Consider the following 21,185-nt stretch of genomic DNA (forward strand, 5'->3'; position numbering starts at 1 on the left):
GCTGATGGCAGCAAGTCGTATGAGCGAATCGCAGCCCAAAAAAGCAGGGTTCAGTTCAAAAAAGAAATGGAAAGGAATCGCAATTCAAGCCATACCTTGTGAAGAGGTAGTTCTGCTCACGACCCACCTGTCAGCGAGGTACCAGTCTACGACGAAAGGCTCGTCCTGCGAACCGAATCACGAATCCCAAGCCCAAAATTTTGAATCATCCCGCTCTTTGCTCTGCCGTCACACTGTCTCGCAAGCCAGCACACGCCAATGACACGCGGGCCCACGCCACGGCTGCCCGCTGGCCATGGCGAAGTGGCCGCGCCGCGTTACAAAACCCTCCCCTTTCCCCACGAACCACACGCAACTCCGCCTTCCCGCCCGTTCGGGAACGCCACCCGCCGGCCCATCCCCTCTCACACCCACCCACTCCGATCTCCAAAAGCATCGATCGAGAAAGTTTGAAAACTTTTTAGCAGCCGCAAAACCCTCGCCCTTGCTTCTTCCCCTTCTCGTCCCCGTCTCTGATCGCTGAGCCGGCGATCGGCGACCATGTCCCCTGACCCGGACGCACCACCCTCCCCGCCGCCGGTCGCGGGGGCGGCGGCGACCGAGCCGAGGCGGTCCTCACGGAAGCGCTTCAAGTCCGCCGCGGCGATAGAGACCGAGGCCGAGGCGGAGGCCGATATCGATCGCAAAATCCTGCGCGGCGAGACGCGCGCGCGGCAGCGCAGGGCAGGGACGGAGAAGCCCGGCCCTGGTGCCAGTGCAATAGTTGCGGCGGAGATGGAGGGTGCGGAGGCTGAGCTCGACGCGGCCGATCACGGCGCGTCGCGCGCCCAGCCGCGCGGCAAGCGCCGCCGGAGCAGAGCGGCGAAGGCGAAGCCTCGCACGCGTCGGAGGGCGGACAAGGAGAAGACGAAGGAGTCGGCGGAGGCGGAGGAGCCAGCGGCTGCCGACGACGACGTGTGCGCGGAGGAGCCGGACTCGGAGGAGATAGCGATGGAGGAGGAGGAAGCGGTGGCCGCGCTGGAAGCCGAGGAGGAGGAGGAGGCTGGGGGAGAAGGGTCGGCGGAGAAGGTTGGGGCGAGGAAGCGGGTGGCGCGGCCGAGCACGGAGAGAAGGGTGGACGGTTCGGTGGACAACTTCGTGGGAGAACCGATGCCAGACCATGAGGCGAGGCAAAAATGGCCGGAAAGGTACATGACCAAGGTAAGGCGTCCCTCGGAGCAGGTGGACTTGCTATTCCATCTCCAAATATCGCTTGTCAGCAGTTTGCTCAGTACAATGTTTGGGATAATCATAATCACCAGTTTCTGATCACAATTCAGTGCATACAGAGTTTAGAGGCTTCCACTGGATCACTGTTTACTTGCCATTGTGCTATATTAGCTTGTAGTTTGTGTGTTTTATTAACAACTTTGGTTATAGCTGTAGTTCATGTGTGTTATTACTGGAGCAAAATTGCGTGTGATTGATATACAGATGTGAGATTCTACGAGAAAACACAAATGTTTCCTGTGTTCTGAGCTTCCTCATGGAATAAATGCATCATTACTAGTTAATTTATTTTTGTCACTTCTTCTGATCTAGTTTTGAAAACTGCAACTGATAAATGCAACTGTTTGTTACAGGGATCTGATTCACCCTCTAGGCGGTAGGTCTTGCTACACCTTTTGCATTGCTCCCAAAAGAGGATTCGTTCAAACTGGAGTGTATTTATGCAGTTCTGGTGAGGACGAAGAGCTCAAAGCCAGATGCCATTATAGATCGGCAAATGTGGATAATGTGATCTATCAGCTTGATGATGATGTCTATGTCAAGGTTAGTCATGTTTATCTAGTTATTAACATTTATCAATCCATTTAACTTGTATTGCTTTCTATTTTTGTCACCTTTATTGCCTTTTTTAATTCCATTTATTGCAAATGTTGTGCATAGTGTTGCTTTCCACGTTGCAGTCAGCCACCATCCATTCATTTTGTGGTAAACTACATGCGCTTGTTTGCTTGCAAATAGACTGAGTTTATACACCACTGTATTAAATTATGTGTTGTGTGTGCAAATCAAGTGCTAAATTATTAGCTGATAAAAGGCTAAGATCTTTTTAGTACATGTGGACAAGGCCTCACAAGGCTCCTTTTTTTTTTCTTTTGTGGCCCTTCTATTCAAATGCTAAAACTGGCGAATGTCATGTGCTCAATCTGATCTGTTATTTCAAACTTTAAGAAATATATTAAATAGGGATATTGTTCAAGAAAGTGTGATCCCAAGATTCTTCTTCTTTGACTGTCAGTTAACTTTCTTAGTTCAACTCAAGTCAACCAATCATGTCGTTGTTGGGCGCTGAAGAATATATTATGGACCATAACACGTTATTCCTTGTCTTCACCTCATTTTTGGACGTTTATGGATGTTTGGTTTGAGGAATGGAGTGGTCCATCATCTTTTCACACCTCACTTTTTGTTTGGTTTGGTCATCACCCCCTCTCAACCAAATAATTAGTATAAGCACAGGGGATGGAGTCATCTGTGTGCTTACAAGTATATGAAATTTCAAGTGTTATATTATTGCTTATAGAGCAAACACTTCGTTCATTTTTACCTCATTCCCTAGATGCCTATTTAAGACCTCAGGAGCCTTTCTTTTTGCGTTTCAATGCATGATATGATGCTTGCTCTACCAATTTCATTGCTTGAGTTTGACTATGTCTAGAAAACTAGAATTCTCGCTAGGTGAGCCTTTTTGGAGATTCACTAACAAGTACAATGATGTGAATTGCTGTGTTCTCCAATTTCTGTCCAAATTTCATTATTAACGTTTGCTCTTGATTCGTAATGTTGCAGGCTGGTCCCAATGAGGAAAATTACATCGGTCGGATAACAGAGTTCTTTAAGGGACTAGATCAAGGATCCTATTTCACGTGCCAGTGGTTTTTCCGTACAGCAGATACAGTAGGTTTCAAGTTATTTGCCCATTTCTTAAAAGAAAGGCACCATGTGTGTGAATGTGAGTGTGACACATTTGTTTGCAGGCTATCTCATCAAAGTTGCTAAAAGTTCATGATCACAAACATGACCACAAGCGAGTTTTCCTTTCAGAGGAAAGGAATGATAACATGATCGCGTGTATAGTCTCAAAAATTAAGATCATTCATGTTGATCCAAATGTAAGTGCCTTATTCAATTTTCATGCATGAAGCTTACTTGTTCCTTGTTATTTCTCATGTTAACTCTTTTGATGTTGTTTTTTCTGAACTACTTTAGACGGCTCCCCAAGCAAAAGTTCAGTTCACTAAAGATTGTGATTTTTATTATGACATGTCTTATTCAGTTGCATATTCAACATTTGCGAATCTGCCAGCAGGTAACTGTTTATATAGTATTTTTATCAATATTGCAGTCACCATAGATCCACCAATTTCTGCTTCAGTTTTCATCTGTATGTAACTTATGATGAAAATGTTGGACATGGATGAAACATGTGATGATGAATTTAGAGATAATTGTTCTATGTAACATGCTATTTACATTTGCGGCTTGAACTAATATTGTTGGCCTGATTTTTTCATCTCATGTCTTCTGAGGGAGTTGTTCTCTTGTAGATAATGATGGTGTTTCAAGCAGTGCAGCATCAAATATTTCTGATGATGCTGTTGATTCTTCCAAGGAAACACTAGTTTCTTGCTTTCAGGCATCATCTGATGCACACGCAGAAACAATATCATTGCTGGATCTTTACTCTGGATGTGGCGCCATGTCAACTGGACTTTGTTTGGGTGCTGCGTTGTCCAACTTTAAATTGGAGACTGTATGTTTTGTGCTTACAATTTGATAGATCTTTAGATGCCAATGAAGATATTCTTGTACTGGGAATGCTAATATTTGATATCTTGCACAGCGATGGGCTGTAGACATGAATGCATATGCTTGTGAAAGTCTCAAGTATAACCACCCACGTTCAAAGGTATTCCTATCCATTGTCAAACAGACACCGTGTAGCTTCCCCTCTTAGTGTTTGCTATACAGACATAATGACTAGTACATTTGTACCTTTATTTTGCAGGTGCGAAATGAAAAGGCTGGGGATTTTCTTGCCCTCCTTAAGGAGTGGGATGCACTTTGCAAGAAATACATTGTCCAGAAAGACACTACTATAGAATCTGAAGTAGCCCAGTCCTTAACTGATGATGAAGATGAACCTGTTTCAGAAGAAATATTCGAGGTAGAGAAGCTTCTTGACATCTGCTATGGTGATCCAAATAGCACTGGACAAGTTGGCCTATGGTTTAAGGTACTAAAGACTTGATTATATGAAGCATGCATGCAATTGCTTTCAAACTCCTGAGTTCATTCTTTTACATTTGTCTTGTTTTTAATATATTATATAGGGTGGTCACTCGAAACACTTGTTTAAGATTGTAATGACTTGCAGGTGCGATGGAAAGGATATGATCCTAGTTATGATACATGGGAGCCCATGGATGGTCTTAGGTTGTTGCTTTCTCCATGCTTGTTTTATATTTTGTTCTGTCTACAGTGCCTTTACCCTTGGTACATATTTCAGGGATTGCCCGCAATGTATCAAAGATTTTGTAGAAAGTGGATATAGGGAAAATATTTTGCCCTTGCCTGTAAGTATTCCTTGCTTTTTATGGTTTGTTTTGGGCAACTGTGATCAGCTATTTAGATGTTCTTCCTTTTTCAAAGGGCACTGTGGATGTGATCTGTGGAGGTCCTCCTTGCCAAGGCATCAGTGGATTTAACCGATTTAGAATGCGTGATGATCCATTGAAGGATGAAAAAAACAAACAGATGGTTGTTTTTATGGATATCGTGGAGTATTTGAGGCCCAAATATGTTCTCATGGAAAATGTTGTTGACATATTAAAATTCGCTGATGGATTCCTTGGGCGGTATGCATTGAGTCGGCTTGTAGCCATGAATTTCCAAGCTAGGCTTGGGTTGATGGTCGCAGGATGTTATGGACTACCACAATTTAGGATGCGAGTATTCATCTGGGGAGCTCTTCCATCAATGGTAAAACTCTTTATAGCTCTTTGTTATTTTACTTGTTATATTACAGTGTACTGATCAAAAAGAACGCATATTTTGGCAATTAGGTACTACCAAAATTTCCATTGCCTACCCATGATGTTGTTAAGAGAGGAGTAGTGCCAAATGCATTTGAGGTAAGAGATTAACTGGACAACCCTTAAGTTTCATTATATTGTCTAACTACTATGCCACTGTTGCAGCAAAGTGTGGTAGCATATGATGAAATAGAAGCTCCACGCTTGAGGAAAGCTCTTTTCCTTGCAGATGCTATATCTGATTTACCAGAGGTTAGTCACTTATGTTTTCGCATGATTACCTTTTCTTTTTTAACTCAGGTTGAACATTTTGTTGCTCTTTTTCTGTATGCATTGTATGTTATCGTCTCCAGGTTGGAAACAATCAACCCAAAGATGTGATGGATTTTATTGTTGGCCCTAAAACAGAATTCCAACGCTACATCCGGCTCAACCGTAAAGGTAACCCACCAAGTGTTGCCTATTGAACATGAAAACCAAAGTACAATAAGTGGTTATATGTAATCTTCTTTAATTTGTATTTGTAAAATGATGTTTTTTCCTTCAAATATTCAGTTGCTGGGTGGTTTTGATATTATCTTTTGTATTTCCTGTACCATTTCACCTCTTGTATACTTTATTGATTTTCTTGCTGTGCTGAAAATTTTCTGTTATTTATTCTAAGCCATGATGGACTACTCTTTTGATGGAGAGGCTTCTTCTGGTGAAAGTAAACTGTTTGATCACCAACCTCTAAGACTAAATGATGATGATTACGAGCGTGTGCAGCAGATTCCTCTTAAAAAGGTTAGCCAACACGAATACCATATTATTTTTTGTTTGTCATGTCATGTACTCCCTTAGCGATTTTGTATTTTAGGGAGCCAACTTTCGTGATCTCAAAGGCGTCAAGGTTGGGATCAACAACACTGTCGAGTGGGATCCAGATGTTCCCCGTGTACTTCTGTCATCTGGGAAGCCTTTGGTACCAACATCTATCCTGCTACATTTCACTAACCATAATGCATTTGGTTCCTCTCGTACTAAACTAGCCACTGTTGTTTCCCTGGATAGGTGCCTGACTATGCTATGTCCTTTATCAAGGGGAAGTCACTAAAGTAAGTGCACTGAATGATAAATCTTGTTTATTCTATATAGAACTTGGTCAGTAATGCTTCTTTATGCTTTACAGACCGTTTGGACGACTGTGGTGGGATGAGACTGTTCCCACTGTTGTTACCAGAGCTGAGCCTCACAATCAGGTTAAGGCTTTAAGAAATTGCTGGTATATCTACGGTAACAACGCCTGCCTTTTTGTTGTGATTGATCCTGGATGACCTTTTGCAGATTATTTTGCATCCCAGCCAGGCTCGAGTTCTGACCATCCGGGAAAATGCAAGACTTCAAGGTTTTCCTGATTATTACAAGTTGTTTGGCCCTATAAAGCAGAAGTAAGTTTCTCTAGAATGTTCATAGGTCGTCTGAACATATTGGGTTTTTCGTTATCAATGCTATGGATCTGGTCTTATTGTGTTGTACTTTTCGGGTCTAGATATATGCAGGTTGGCAATGCAGTTGCTGTTCCGGTTGCTCGAGCTTTGGGATATTCTCTTGGAATGGCATACATGGGCAGATTGGATGGAGATGGACCACTGTTCAAGCTGCCCAAGAGTTTTACGAGAACTGGTGTGTTTTCAGGAGGCGAAGATGTAGATGTGGAAGAAGTGCTCGATTGATAATTTAATGCGTTCAGCTGATTTCAGTGCATCGATGTGATAAGATGTTATCTTCTGCTAAAAAACTGGCAGCACTTCGCTGCACCTGCATTGTCCAGAGGTCACATTGATTGATTGGGTAACCCTGAGTTTCTGTAACATTATTAGAACAAATAATCTCACTTGAGGCATTTTCCTGCTTTATTTGATGCCCGCAAAGATACTTGGATAGTTTGTCTAAAGTGAACTGGTTTCAGTGCTCGATAACTGCTGTTAGTCTGAGTATTGTTCGTGAGATGTTGGCAGCAATTTAGTCTGAGTATTGTTCGTCAAAGCTGGGTCATGTTCTCTGTATTTGTGGGTATTTTGCGCTCTGCACTGTAAAAAAAAGTATAGTGCTCACATGAATAGATGATGATATGGAAATTAGGTTCTATCATGGAAAATTTGTCACTGCTTATTTATACTCAGGCCCGAGACTCCTAAAGCCACGAGCCCACGACAATGAAGGCACGAACAGCATAGCAGCTAATCATCAGCCGAGCCCCAATGGTTGGCAGCATCCCGTATGGTACTGAGGCTAAAAATGGAAAAGTACGAGGAGGGCAACGGCTCCCATCCTGGAAATGTGGCATGCCGCTGCGGTGGAGGTTGGGCAATGTGACGAAACCTGCGCTTTGAAGCCTACTTCCCCTCTCCTCCGTCTCCGCGGTTCGGTTTCAACCCCTTCTCTTCTTTCGCAGAAGAACACGGACAAAAAAGGAAGGTACGCCAGAACGACCCAACTTCTTCGCGTTTTTTACGCCTTTTCATCGGCTTGGTTCCCCGCGTCTTTGATCACCTTGCGTTGCAGGGGTTCACCACGACGGCGACGGCGAGGAGGTGGTGCGCCGCCATTCCAATCCAACTCGATCCGGCCCACCCTCTCGAGGGTGGGGTGATCATCCTTGCCGGGAGAGAACTCCATCCTCGTTAAACATTAATAATTATGGCTGCGCCGCTAGACCACATGCTCGGCATGACGGCAAACTCGGATAATTCCTCGGGGTCACCGTCACCACCGAGTAACACGTCGTCGTCGCCGCCTCCCTCCAGCCCGTCGGGGCCACCGCCCAAGTCACCCGGCTCGAACTCGCCACCGTCTTCGCCGCCCACACCGTCGCAATCTCCGTCGCCACCGGTACCGTCGCTGTCGCCTCCAACAACGGCGACGCCGCAGAATGGCAGCGCGTTGCCACCCCCGGCGCCAGCAGCGGATAGAGCCTTGCCGGCCGCGCCGTCGAGGCAGTCCCCGTCACCACCGGCGGCGAAGCGCAGCGGCGGTGAGTCCGACAAGAGCGGCCGCAGCAAGAGCGGTGGCAGCAGCAACGGGTCGCCGCCGGTGGCTGCCATCGTGGCCGGCGTGGTGATCGGGGTCCTGGCCTTCGGCCTGCTGATGTGCATCGCGGCGTGCGTGTGCTGCACCAAGAAGAAGAAGAAGAAGCCCCCGCGCATGAACATGCCCTACTACATCGACGAGCACGGTACACCCCACGCACACGCGGCTGGCACGCAGAGATGGCGAGAGAGCAGCTCACTAACATGGCGGCGCGGCGCGGCGCGTGTGTGAGTGCAGGGAACGTGTTTTACGCGAACAGCATGCCCAAGTGGCAGAACAGCGGGGCGATGATAGACCACGGCGGCGGGGGCTGGCACGCGCCGTTCTCGCCGGCGAGCGCGGACATGAGCGGGTCGCACGGGCCGGGGCAGCTGCCGCCGCCATCGCCGGGCATGCCGTCGCTGGGGTTCACCAAGAGCTCCTACTCGTACGAGGAGCTGGCGTCCGCGACGAGCGGGTTCGCGTCGGCGAACGTGCTGGGACAGGGCGGGTTCGGGTACGTGTACAAGGGCGTGCTCCCGGGCAGCGGCAAGGAGGTGGCGGTGAAGCAGCTCAAGGCCGGGAGCGGGCAAGGCGAGCGCGAGTTCCAGGCCGAGGTGGAGATCATCAGCCGCGTCCACCACCGCCACCTCGTCTCCCTCGTCGGCTACTGCGTCTCGGGCTCCTCCCAGCGCCTGCTCGTCTACGAGTTCGTGCCCAACAACACCCTCGAGCACCACCTCCACGGTCAGTAGTAGTACGCGCCCGCATTTCGTTTCCCTGGCCATTGTGATGCACGGCGCGTGCGATTCGTCCCCTGATTACTCGTTGTGATGCAAGCGCGCTGGGTGCAGGGAAGGGCGTCCCGGTGATGAACTGGCCGACGAGGCTCGCCATCGCGCTCGGCTCCGCCAAGGGCCTGGCTTACCTGCACGAAGACTGTAAGCTCCAGATTGCACCCTGATCTTTTCTGTTCTTTGACGATTTGAAGTGGTATATCTGTCTATGTTCATCTTTGACGGTTTTCTTGCTAATGTGCACGGTGAAACACAAATTAAGGCCATCCCAGGATCATCCACCGTGACATCAAGGCAGCCAACATCCTTTTGGACGAAAATTTCGAGGCTAAGGTAATCGATTTAATTACTGAACATATCAAGACCTGTCGTATTGAAATTTTAAGAGCTCGATCGCGTTGGTCATCCCAGGTCGCGGATTTTGGACTTGCCAAGCTGACCACGGACACCAACACGCACGTCTCCACGCGCGTCATGGGAACTTTCGGGTGAGCAGGGTACTGCACTGCAGCCAATTCGGTGACACTGCACGGGATGGCTGACCGCCGGGCTGTGCAGGTACTTGGCCCCGGAGTACGCGTCGAGCGGCAAGCTCACGGACAAGTCGGACGTGTTCTCCTTCGGCGTCATGCTCCTGGAGCTCATCACCGGCAAGAGACCCGTTGATCCCACAAACTACATGGAGGACAGCCTGGTCGACTGGGTAAGCTAGCTGGTCTCCCTGTACAAAGATACCGTCTCTGTATTGCCTTGCCGCAACCATCATTGCTTCAGAGTTCATACGCTCGATTTCACACGGTTCGCGGTGGCGATGCACAGGCGAGGCCCCTCTTGGCGCACGCCTTGTCCGAAGGAGGCAACTTCGACGAGCTGCTCGACCCGCGGCTGGAGAACAGGGTCGACCGGCTGGAGCTGGAGCGCATGTGCGCCTCCGCCGCCGCCGCCGTGCGCCACTCCGCCAAGCGGCGCCCCAAGATGAAACAGGTGGGTTGCAGCTTCAGCTTCTGAACCCTTCGACTCCATCATCATGAAGCATCACGCGCATTTTGTCCATGTCGCTGTACGTGCAGATCGTTCGCGCTCTGGAGGGCGACGCGTTGCTGGACGACCTGAACGAAGGGGTGAAGCCGGGGCAGAGCATGATGTTTAGCTCCAGCTCCGAGTACGACTCCGGCGGCAACTACACCTCCAACATCAGCAGGTTCAGGAAGGTGGCCTTCGAGAGCAGCGAGTGCAGCAACGACTACAGCGCCACAAGCGAGTCCGGGGAGGCGGCGGCGATCCGTCGACAGCAACATTACTGATTGTTTCGGGAGTCGTCGTCGTTTGAGAGCTCATCGAGAGATGCTTAGTTTGTGACGTAACATATACTCCCTCCGTTCTTAAATATATGACACCGTTGACTTTTTACTCCAACTTTAACCAGCAATATCTATTGAATGAGTTAGTTAACTAAAATAAAATGTATATCATTAGGTCTATTGTCAAATGTACTAGGTTTATCTATTTGCAAAAATATTTATAGAAAAGACGAATAATCAAATGAATGAAAAAAGTCAACGGTGTCATGAATTTAAGAATGGAGGGAGTACCAAAGTAATCGAAGCCGATTGTTAGATAGTACGAGATGTAACCAATACGTGACAAATTTAATAATTGTAAAGATTGCATCGTACTATCATCTAATCCCTATACGAATCCGTGTGTTTCTACGATAGACAGTAAAAATTAAAATAGACTAAGGGGGTGTTTGGAAGGCTCGCTGTGGCTTGCTTTGCCTAACTAAGCTAGAAAACGTACGTTTGTTTTTGTTGCCGCATTGCCTCGGGCTTGTGATAGTAGGTTTTCACTCACTGCTCGAAGAGAGCCGAATCCGCTCTCCGCAGTGGGAGGCAAGGCTTGCCCATCAAAGAGAGGCAAGGCAAGCCTTGATCGGCAACCAAGCACACCCTAAGTATTGAGTAGGGGTGGACCCAGGAAAATTTTGTAGGGGGCTGAACATTAAGAGCTAAGATTGTTGGGTTTGGTAGCTGAGCTAGTTATGTGGCTGTGTAAACTAAAAAATGAAGCTCAACAACAAATTGCATACCCCTTCCTATGACATGGTAGTTCCTAGTGCTTAAAAAACTATGCGCTAAAGTTGCTCTTATCAGCGTAGTCCCACTTCAAAATTTTAGATTTGGGTTTGGATTATTTTTAGATATGTATTTTATTACACATATCAAATGGTATAAGGATGGGACGATTTTGTTGTTGGTCATCCATATGTTTGATTGTAAGTGCATATTATTTCAATTTGAGCGAATTTTGTGAATGATGACCGTGGGTTCAAGTTATTTGGCTGGACCATGCCACCCCACTACCCCAGTTCCACATAGGATGATCCCAGACACGTTCCACCTTGTGCCAGCAACCAATCGGAAAAAAAAAAGGAAATTAGGCCTAACATCTGACAACACAACCCCACTGCCAGAGTCACCTCGATGGACCCGAGCGCAAAAAGGGCGCGCAACCGCCAACCAGAGTCCAGCGTCGCGTCCCGAGTCCCGCATCGCACCGCAGGCCAAGGCCAGCCTTCGACCCGGGGCAAAACGATCTCGTCTCGGTCCATCGTTCCTTCCTTCCCCGCCCGAGCCAACCCCGCCACCCACCGGCACAGCACCCGGCGTCGCATGCCTCGCTCCCTCGTCGAAGGTGACCTGGCCGGACCGGAGATGGCGCAGCCGTACATGAAGAAGGACGACGACGACGACGAGGAAGGTTAGCCGCCTCCCCTCCCTCCTCCACCGCTAAACCCTACCCCACGTGCCTCCTGCTGCTCTCGCCCCGCTACGATCTGGGAGCCGCTGCTTGCACTAGTATGCCGGATCTGGCGCGATCTCGCGTCGCGTCTCCCTGCGCGATCCGTTGCTGCCTCGCCGGTGGCGCGGATTTATTTGACGAGGGCTTTGCTGGTCGGGGAGATCCTCTGCGGGATTTGGCTGGGAATTGGGGCGAGTGGGCTCGGAGCTATCTGGATCTGGTTCCTTCGTGGCATCGCGCCACCTTTGTGCATCTGATCAGGCTGGCAGGTCTGCTTCGCGGTGTTGTTTCATAGTCCCACTTGCGAGAGCGGAGATGCTCAACCCGTTCACCGGAACAAGTTTTTTCCCCAGCATTAGAGCTTCACGCGCAGTATTTTCGTTTAGATCCCTGACCTATTTCCCTCCTTGTGAATCTCGTGGCTCTAGTATAGTAATGGTTCCTATCCAGACTGCCCCAGTGCTTGAAATCAACCTTTTGCTTATAATTACAAGCACGCAATGCAATGCAACCGGGTAATGGTATAATGTTTAGTAATATCAGGTGGGTTTGAGCCCCCTTGCAGGACCAAAATGTAATTATTTGTCCCTTTTTGTAGATTCAATTCAATTCAGATTCAGATTGTTACAAAATGCTTTCAACTTGAGTCATTGTTATTAACTGTGCATGTTTTTTGCAGTCGAATATTCGCCATTCTTTGGGATCGAGAAGGGAGCTGTTCTGCAGGAGGCGCGGGCTTTCCACGATCCACAACTTGATGTCAGACGGTGCTCGCAAGTAAGAATTGCTTGCACTTTCTCCCATTGTCATTCTTTACAACAAAAAGTATTTGAGATATATATATATATATTTCAACCCTCTTATCCTCATGGCTTTGTTCTTTTTTCCTATCCTATTTGGAAATTTGTTACAGGTCATCACCAAGCTATTATATTTGCTCAATCAAGGAGAGACATTCACAAAGGTACGGTACACAACAACTGCATAGCAGCAAGTTGTGTAGTTTGTGTTCACACCATTTGTTTATTCAAAGAAGCCAAACTGTTTGAATGGGGAGAACTGCAAAAAATTTGAATCGTGCATGCTTGTTTTACAGGTTGAGGCCACCGAAGTCTTCTTTGCAGTAACAAAGTTGTTCCAGTCTAGTGATGCTGGTCTTAGGAGGCTGGTGTATTTAATGATCAAAGAGCTTTCTCCATCATCAGATGAGGTTAAATAAATAATGTTTTTGGATTCAAACCTTTTTTCATGCCTTCTGATTCTAAGATGTTTGAGCTTCATGTTTGTAACAGGTCATCATAGTCACAAGCTCATTGATGAAGGATATGAACAGCAAGACAGATATGTACCGTGCCAATGCTATTAGAGTTCTTTGTAGAATAATTGATGGCACCCTACTAACTCAAATTGAAAGATATTTGAAGCAAGCTATTGTTGACAAGAATCCAGTGGTTGCTAGTGCTGCTCTTGTTAGTGGCATCCACCTGGCTCAGGTACTGCTATAATTCTACTGCCTTATGCATCTTTTGTTTAAGGTTATCTAACAGCATCGTTTGTTTACAGGCAAACCCAGAAATTGTGAAAAGATGGAGCAATGAAGTCCAAGAAGCTGTTCAATCAAGAGCTCCGCTTGTCCAGTTTCATGGTCTTGCTCTTCTTCACCAGGTATAATCTTTTCTGTTGGGGCTAGTTAAATTTAGAAGCAAGTGCAAAGAAAGAGAATACAAATTCCTATGCTGCATTATGGGCTGTTCGCGTAATCTATCCTTTTCTTTTATGCAAGTGAAGGGTGAACTACATCATGGTATTTTTGCCAGATGGAACTGCCGATTGAACTTGTGTATTGTGTAATATCAAATAATTTTCTCTGCATATCATTACAGATGTTATAGCACTCCTTGCTAAATAAATTGCACCCCCCCCCCCCCCCAACACACACACACTGGCTACTAGGCATCTTAAAGATGCAACAAAATATATAGTATCCTCCATTTGTTTGTTAATGTTCCACAATGGAGGCCTTCTCCCTGATTCATTTCCTGAAGCATACTTGACAGTTTTATAGATTTGTTGATGGGTGGCACGCAGCGTACCTGTCAGAAATAGGTTGTGGTTGGTTTGGTAGAGTGGGTCAGGCATTGCAGGCTACTAACCACACTGCGTGCTGTTGTTACCTGTACATCAGTGTTACTGATGCTGAGCTTTTTAGTCTTTTTTTTTTTTTGGGGGGGGGGGGGCGCAGGGGTTATGCCTGTGGCTATTTCTCTTAATCTTGGTGATGCAGCCTTCGTTAAACTAATGTTTCTCATAAGTGGTAGCCAATATTCTTTTCAGGTGATCCACTTTACTTGAGCTTTACTCATACCTGATTTTGGGCTTTGTATGGTTCCATTTACTGTACGTGTAAAATTCTTTTCAAATTTTTGGCAAATGGTCAGGTTTTAGTGGGGTGCTTGTGTTGCGGAAAAGTTGTATTATGATGTAATTTCTCTTGGGACTTAAATTAATGTTCAGTTGATTTCTCTCCAACTTGCAGATCAGGCAGAATGATCGGTTGGCTGTTAGCAAGCTAGTTTCCAGTTTGACAAGGGGATCTGTCCGTTCTCCTCTTGCACAATGTCTTCTGATTCGTTACGCAAGTCAGGTAACCCAATAACCTGCATTATTGAAAACCATGCAAAATACATGAATTACTGAATACAAAGTGCAATTTGCAGGTTATGCGTGAGTCAAGCACGAACACACAAAATGGTGACCGTCTATTTTTTGATTTTCTGGAATCATCCCTCAGACATAAATCAGATATGGTGATGTTAGAAGCTGCACGGAAAATAACTGAGATGGATGTTACAAGTCGTGAATTGGCCCCAGCAATTGCCGTGTTGCAGTCATTTTTGAGTCCATCATCCAAGCCTGTGCTTCGATTTGCTGCTGTTCGGACTCTCAATAAGGTTATCCATAGATGCATCAAGCTTAGCTGTTCAAAGATATTCCCGCACTACGTTTCTTGATTTGCCCATTATATTGCAGGTTGCCATGATACGCCCTCTGGCGGTGACAAACTGCAACGTGGACTTGGAGAGTTTGATCTCAGACACGAATAGGAGTATAGCAACCCTGGCAATCACTACTCTTCTTAAAACTGGCAATGAATCAAGCGTGGATCGCCTCATGAAACAGATTACCAATTTCATGTCTGACATAGCAGATGAATTCAAGATAGTTGTTGTCGAAGCTATACGGTCTCTGTGCCTGAAGTTCCCGCTCAAATATCGCTCAATGTATGTGAACAACTGAAAGTGTGTTGATATGGTTTTTTTTTTAAAAAAAATCTTCTGCTTTGACTATTTCCTTGTCTTCTAGGTTGAATTTTCTGAGCAACAGTTTAAGAGAAGAAGGGGGGTTCGAGTATAAAAAGGCCATAGTGGATTCCATAGTTACTCTGATCAGTGAGATACCAGATGCCAAAGAAATTGGCCTGCTACATCTCTGCGAATTCATTGAAGACTGCGAATTCACATATCTTTCTAGTCAGGTAACTACAATTATTATGTTATTGCTGTTGATAAAGAATTGTCCATTATTTTCCAGCTATCGTAAGCAATATCATTTGCTGTTGTTATTTGATATATTCTGCAAAATGCTTATGCTTAGAAAGCATTTTCATGGTCTGAAGCACAAATTTCATGTTGTGGTTTCTCAATTTGATTTCAAATTATTGCACATGGAAAACCTTATCATGATATGCTGACAACTGGGACAACAAAAATGTGCAGCACTTGTAGTGTGGTATATTTAAAAGTGAACGTCTAGACGCACACAAGATGTTTTTTTGCACCAAACAATTGCGTCGGGTGGTTTTTAAATTCGTATTGTTGTGGTACTGGTCTGTTTACGGTGCAACAGCGATACTGGATAAGACAGTTTTTGTTGGAGTCAATTTTGTTAAGGATTCCATTCTGCTCATTTTGGTTGACTTTTAGAAAAGTCAGTGTCTCTATTGTTTGGTGAGAGTAATATTCTGTTATGTATGTTCTATCAAAGATATTCACATATGGCTCAATTTTTTTTTTGAAAACCCATATGGCTCAATATGACAATATGGATGTAGAGCATGTAGCAAGTTCAAGTGTTTAAGCATCATTGTAATAGTGTTTGTTCATTCAATGTGATAGTGAGAGTTAAGATGAACTGTTGTTTTTTTTTTCTTGTAGATATTGCATTTTCTGGGAAATGAAGGGCCAAGGACATCAGATCCAAGCAGGTACATTCGCTACATCTACAACCGTGTGATATTGGAAAATGCCACTGTTCGTGCTAGTGCTGTCAGCACGCTGGCAAAGTTTGGTGCCCTAGTTGACACGCTCAAGGTATGGTGATGTCTTTAGATTATTTACTGTATTTTTATAACATCGCCATTCCTGTCTATTTCTGGTTCATTTAGGATTTCTGTATTTGCATTTCAGCCTCGGATCTTCGTTCTCCTGCGACGATGCCTGTTTGATACTGAAGATGAGGTAAGTTTTGGGAATCGACTTGTTCTAATATACTTTTGAGCACATAACAAACTTTGAAGAATGCTTCATCCGATGTGGTAGTCTAACTCAGCAGAGTACCTGATAGATGGATTCTACAGCATAAAAACCCTGGATTCCCTATGTGTTGTAATAGCAACTGCCATTGGTCTTTGTTGCTGTAGGTTCGTGATCGTGCTACACTCTATCTCCAAACTCTTGGTGGTGAAGTTGTCATTGGTAACAATGAGAAGGATGCGAAAGACTTCCTATTTGGATCTTTTGATGTGCCACTTGCCAACTTAGAAGCAAGCCTAAGAACCTATGTATGTTTAGAATGAGCATTAAACTTCTGCATGTTTCAACTGAATGCATACCTTTTGCTTATGTCTTCAAGAACTTAACAGGAACCTTCGGAGGAGCCTTTTGACATTTCATTGGTGTCGAGAGATATCAGGTCGCTACCACTTCAAGAGAAGAAGGCCCCTGGAAAGAAGGCACCTGCTGCCGCGGCCTCTGCACCTGTTTCAGCTGTTGATGCTTATGAGAAGATGCTTTCATCCATTCCTGAGTTCTCTGGGTTTGGAAGACTCTTCAAGGTTTGCATAACTTTTAGTTTCTTTTAATTTTTTGACAAGCACATATGCTAATTTTCTCAATTTCTGCAGTCCTCTGAACCCGTGGAGCTGACGGAGGCAGAAACTGAATATGCTGTTAATGTGGTTAAGCACATTTATGATAGCTATGTTGTATTGCAGTACAATTGTACAAACACTATAGAAGAACAACTGCTAGAAAATGTAAGCAGTTTCAAGTATTTTTTGTCAAGCTGTAAATGTTAACTCAAACTGAAGGCTTAGTAAATGTCTTTGCTTCTTTCAGGTCACTGTTTGCGTTGACTCCTCAGTTGCTGAGGAGTTTTCAGAAATTTGTTCAAAGCCTCTGGCAAGCTTGCCTTATAATTCTACTGGGCAAATTTTTGTTGCTTTTGAAAAGCCGGAGCGCCTACCTGCTATTGGAAAAATGTTTAATTTGCTGAAGTTTACTGTTAAAGAGGTAAATGTAATGGTGCATGTATATAATCTTCTCCAATATCAAACATTACTCATGTTATCCTGTGTTTTCCAGTGATTGTAGTATGGTTAGTTCTGTATCATATGAATTTGGTATACGTCTGGGATTTTCTATTGAAATCACATGAATTAGCTAGTCTGGAAACTCTCTGAGCAATCTGTAATGTTTTAGTTTACCACCTTTAATTCTGAGAAATTTGAGAAAATATTCTAGGATTCACATGACTATTAAGTCTTTTTAATTTAGAATGAAATGAAGGCATGGGCTTTAATAATTAAGCCACTGTATTTGAATTGTTCTATAACTAAGATACTAGATACCTTCCCACTTTGTCAGGTTGACACATTTACAGGGGAAGCTGATGAGGATGGTGTGGATGATGAATACCAGTTAGAGGACTTCGAAATTTTTGCAGCTGATTATATGCTGAGGGTTGCTGTCTCAAACTTCAGAAATGCCTGGGAAAATATGGACCCAGAGAGTGAGCGTGTTGATGAGTATGGTCTTGGGGTTAGAGAGAGCTTGGCTGAGGCTGTCAGTGCTGTTATTAACATCCTTGGGATGCAGCCGTGTGAGGTTAGCTTCCAATTCTCTAAATTTATCTCAGAATAGCAACTGCCAGTTTCCATTTGCATCATTACATATTTCTTAGATCATCAGTAATAAAGCTCAATGCAAGAATTTAGAAGCACTTGAAATGGCATCTTATTCATCTACAATTATGTCGGACCTTGATATCCTCATGCTTTGTTATGGGGGTTATTGTGTGATAGTTGGCTGGCTATAAAATTTGAATAATCCGTGTGCTTTAATTCGGAATATCAAGACACTTCACTTGGCATAGGATGCTAGACGAGTACAATGCCATTGCAGTCCAGTGGGGACTTAAGATCCCTAGAGCATCCGGAACTTGGTACATGAAGGGTTGCTAATTGCTCCAGTATCTCTTTCTTTTTCAGGGCACTGAGGTTGTACCGAGAAATGCAAGATCCCACACCTGCCTGCTTTCTGGTGTGTTTATCGGTGATGTGAAGGTTCTAGTCAGGTTGTCATTTGGACTCAGTGGGCCCAACGAAGTGGCGATGAAGCTGGCTGTCAGATCAGATGACCCTGAAGTCAGTGACAAGATTCACGAGATTGTGGCCAGTGGATGAAGCACTAGACCCACATCTTCTGCCAAAACAATGTAGAACAGTAGATAGCCTTCACTTATAGCCGTTTGTGCTAGAAATAGTGGTAACATTTCGATGCCTACAGACTCCTCATCGCTTCGTGAATGTCGTGAATATTCTCAGATAGCATACGATGTAATAGGTTCTTTTTTGCTGTACAAATAACTTCGCATATGGTAGTTTGCTACACTGTTGACTCAAGTACAGATTTCATGAAACATCGGGAACAGAAATGTACCCTTTTGTCGCCGTTTGCTTTTGATGCGTGCTGAACGGGTAGTTTGCTACTATTTTGAGTTTTTTTTTTGCGAAAGGCTATTTTGAGTTTTTAACTCATGCTGTCTGCTATTTTAACTCATGCTGTGAATGGTGTGCTTGAACTTTGCCTGTTTGGAGGGCCGTTTTAAGGCCGGTGTGAGTTACGTGCGTGGAATTTTCTTGGACTGACCGACTGAGCACAAAATTGTTACTAGGATGGTAGATAAAACAAGAAAATACAATTGAAAATAAAAAAAAACTCGCTGGTGACATCCTCGACTGTATCGGCTCTGGCTCCGACGCTTCTTAAAACTTCCTGACTGCCGGCGAGGCCACGTCTTCCTCCGCACCGTCGCCTTAGCTACTCCCTCCGTTCCAAGCTCTTATACCATTGTTTTGAGCTCCAATTCCATGCTCTGCTATCCCTATTCCTATAATAGAACGCCATGCTCTGCTATCCCTATCCCTATAATAGAACGAAATCCGCTCCATAGATTCTCAAACCACGCGCTTCCACATCGTCTCTAAATTTGAGCCTTTTGACGGAGATTTAGTATGATCTGAACCGTCGGTTCTTTTGCCTTGCCTATTGTTATCATCAATCTATTTCGAAACTGAACTGCCTTGCAAGTTGGCGCACGCACACTCGCGTTGCATAGCGTCTGGATTATCCTATTCTCAAACAATACTTCCGAGCTTGCTTTGCCGGTTGGTTTGCTGCCGAGCCATATCCCTGCGTACAAAGCGTGCTACAGTAACTGAATCCATAGGAATGGGAATCCTACGTTTTTTCCTCCATTCCAAAGGAGGCATTGCTGCTTGGCTCATTGTGCCTTTCGCCGACTGTTTCTTTCCCAGCACTATCCTGCAAACCACGCGAGCCTGATGGATTGAAAGAGGCACGGAGCTTCAGATCGGTAACGCGACGTTGACAAGGGATGAACTGATGGGGTGGTCATCATCAAGGAGACAGTGCAACGACGCATGCAGGCATGGAGCCAGTCAGCCAGAGCACCACTGCCCATGGTTCTGTCTAGGCACAGTTTGATGAGAGGTGTGGAAGAACATTCATGGTTGGGCCCGTTGATGATACGCCATTGGAATGTTCAGGACTGTAGTTTGATTGATCCCGTTGCACTCGACTCCTCCTTCAGCTCTTGGCAATCTTCTCCTCCCTTGCAAACTCAATTGATCATGGATTCATCGGGTGATGAGAACATGCGCGGGAAGCAGGTTACAATTTCCTTGTCAGAGTCTGACTCCCAAAATATGCACCAGCAGGCATATCACAAGACACAACCTTCCAAACACACTCTCATGGCTTGATGCATCTCACCTCAATAGATGCAAGCGGCGATCAAAGATCCATAATAAGCAGGCTTAGGCCACATCATAATCTGACAATTTCCATTCCCAATCCGCCAAACTGAATCTGGATACGCTATTTACCTCTGCTCATCCTGGAGAAGGGAGAGGATGGGCAGGCGGCTGACAAAAGAGGACTACGGGGAGGGGCAAGGTGAGGGGAATTCGTGACCGGGATATCCGATGCAGCGCCGGCTGCGGGTCTCCGCCTCTCCAGCAAGTCAACGTCGCCGGCGTCGGACGGGAAAGGGCAGCCATAGCAATGGGAGAGCGAGCGAGGTTCACCGAAACGAAACGAGGGGCTATTTTGAAAAACTATTGGATCGCAGAGAATAATCGCGATTCAAAAATAGGGGGTTAAATGTAAATATCTGGATTGCGGAAAATAGTTGCGATCCAAATTAGGATTTTATATGAAAATATTTGGATCGCGGAGAATAATCGCGATACATATATGCAAATAATTGGTTCGCGGAGAGGAGTCGCGATCCAAATGAGGGTCTGGTTTGCAAAATAGTTTTTTGACCGCGGTCCTATCTCACCGGCGTTCCTCCTCCCCTCCAGCCGCCGCGCGACGAGAAGACGGCAAGCGCTGAGACTTCCACCGCTGCCGCACCTTCTGCATCCAGTATCCGTACCCGTTCGGCGCGAGGGTGCTCCAAGCCTCCAAGGTCTTCACCAGCTTCGGCGGAGCGCGCCTGTGACGAGGTGCCCGGAGACACTGACGGGGAGGCCTACGCTCCTGCCGTCGCCATAGCTCCGCCCCGGATCCGAACACCGGCGCAAACACGCACCACACAGCGCTTGAACTCTCTCCGTGCTTCCTACAAGGCCCTGCCTCGGCGCCTCGCGTTGGCGGTCGCGCTCGAGTACGAGAGGACGGCGACCGGCGACGACCTGCGGGCAAGCAGCTCGATCCCTCCCGCCTCTCTGGTCATTGCAGGACGCAGCAATAAGATGCAGCGACTGCGAGATGCTGTCCGTTTGAACTTTGTGGCAGAGAATCTGAAAATGAATTCGATAATCATCTGGTTCTGAATTCTGAAGTGTCTTGCTGTTTTCCACCATGGG

General features: G+C 45.8%; 3 protein-coding genes across 3 annotated transcripts; all 3 read left to right on the top strand.

Moving 5' to 3' along the window:
* The first annotated feature begins 73 nt into the window (after positions 1-73).
* LOC117837739 (DNA (cytosine-5)-methyltransferase CMT1) lies at positions 74-7,060 on the top strand. The gene is made up of 21 exons (XM_034717490.2): positions 74-1,200; positions 1,623-1,645; positions 1,716-1,812; positions 2,836-2,943; positions 3,024-3,158; positions 3,256-3,355; positions 3,594-3,799; positions 3,890-3,955; positions 4,055-4,282; positions 4,424-4,482; positions 4,556-4,622; positions 4,699-5,028; positions 5,112-5,180; positions 5,247-5,333; positions 5,435-5,522; positions 5,746-5,867; positions 5,941-6,045; positions 6,135-6,178; positions 6,253-6,322; positions 6,408-6,511; positions 6,613-7,060. The coding sequence occupies exons 1-21, from the start codon at positions 541-543 to the stop codon at positions 6,794-6,796; spliced, it is 2,952 nt and encodes a 983-aa protein (XP_034573381.1). The 5' UTR covers positions 74-540; the 3' UTR covers positions 6,797-7,060.
* A 302-nt stretch (positions 7,061-7,362) lies between these two features.
* LOC117835784 (proline-rich receptor-like protein kinase PERK15) lies at positions 7,363-10,520 on the top strand. The gene is made up of 8 exons (XM_072291001.1): positions 7,363-8,298; positions 8,391-8,879; positions 8,987-9,073; positions 9,192-9,262; positions 9,341-9,417; positions 9,488-9,632; positions 9,749-9,913; positions 10,000-10,520. The coding sequence occupies exons 1-8, from the start codon at positions 7,764-7,766 to the stop codon at positions 10,231-10,233; spliced, it is 1,803 nt and encodes a 600-aa protein (XP_072147102.1). The 5' UTR covers positions 7,363-7,763; the 3' UTR covers positions 10,234-10,520.
* Positions 10,521-11,397: 877 nt separating this feature from the next.
* LOC117837740 (coatomer subunit gamma-1) lies at positions 11,398-18,738 on the top strand. Its single transcript, XM_034717491.2, has 18 exons — positions 11,398-11,689; positions 12,411-12,508; positions 12,645-12,695; positions 12,828-12,941; positions 13,024-13,224; positions 13,295-13,396; positions 14,268-14,375; positions 14,449-14,682; positions 14,762-15,012; positions 15,095-15,266; positions 15,946-16,101; positions 16,198-16,248; positions 16,431-16,571; positions 16,653-16,844; positions 16,914-17,045; positions 17,128-17,301; positions 17,656-17,895; positions 18,279-18,738. The coding sequence occupies exons 1-18, from the start codon at positions 11,413-11,415 to the stop codon at positions 18,471-18,473; spliced, it is 2,889 nt and encodes a 962-aa protein (XP_034573382.2). The 5' UTR covers positions 11,398-11,412; the 3' UTR covers positions 18,474-18,738.
* Positions 18,739-21,185: the final 2,447 nt, after the last annotated feature.

This window comes from Setaria viridis, chromosome 9 (genome assembly GCF_005286985.2).
Source record: "Setaria viridis chromosome 9, Setaria_viridis_v4.0, whole genome shotgun sequence".
Taxonomy (NCBI): domain Eukaryota; kingdom Viridiplantae; phylum Streptophyta; class Magnoliopsida; order Poales; family Poaceae; genus Setaria; species Setaria viridis.

Coding starts and splice junctions, on each gene's coding strand:
- LOC117837739 (XM_034717490.2), top strand. CDS start 541: ATGTCCCCTGACCCGGACGCACCACCCTCCCCGCCGCCGGTCGCGGGG. Junction 5,523..5,745: donor CATCCGGCTCAACCGTAAAG/GTAACCCACCAA, acceptor ATTTATTCTAAG/CCATGATGGACTACTCTTTT. Junction 6,046..6,134: donor TGTCATCTGGGAAGCCTTTG/GTACCAACATCT, acceptor TTCCCTGGATAG/GTGCCTGACTATGCTATGTC.
- LOC117835784 (XM_072291001.1), top strand. CDS start 7,764: ATGGCTGCGCCGCTAGACCACATGCTCGGCATGACGGCAAACTCGGAT. Junction 8,299..8,390: donor CTACTACATCGACGAGCACG/GTACACCCCACG, acceptor GTGTGAGTGCAG/GGAACGTGTTTTACGCGAAC. Junction 9,418..9,487: donor CGCGTCATGGGAACTTTCGG/GTGAGCAGGGTA, acceptor CGGGCTGTGCAG/GTACTTGGCCCCGGAGTACG.
- LOC117837740 (XM_034717491.2), top strand. CDS start 11,413: ATGGACCCGAGCGCAAAAAGGGCGCGCAACCGCCAACCAGAGTCCAGC. Junction 13,225..13,294: donor GTGGCATCCACCTGGCTCAG/GTACTGCTATAA, acceptor GTTTGTTTACAG/GCAAACCCAGAAATTGTGAA. Junction 16,249..16,430: donor TGTTTGATACTGAAGATGAG/GTAAGTTTTGGG, acceptor TTGTTGCTGTAG/GTTCGTGATCGTGCTACACT.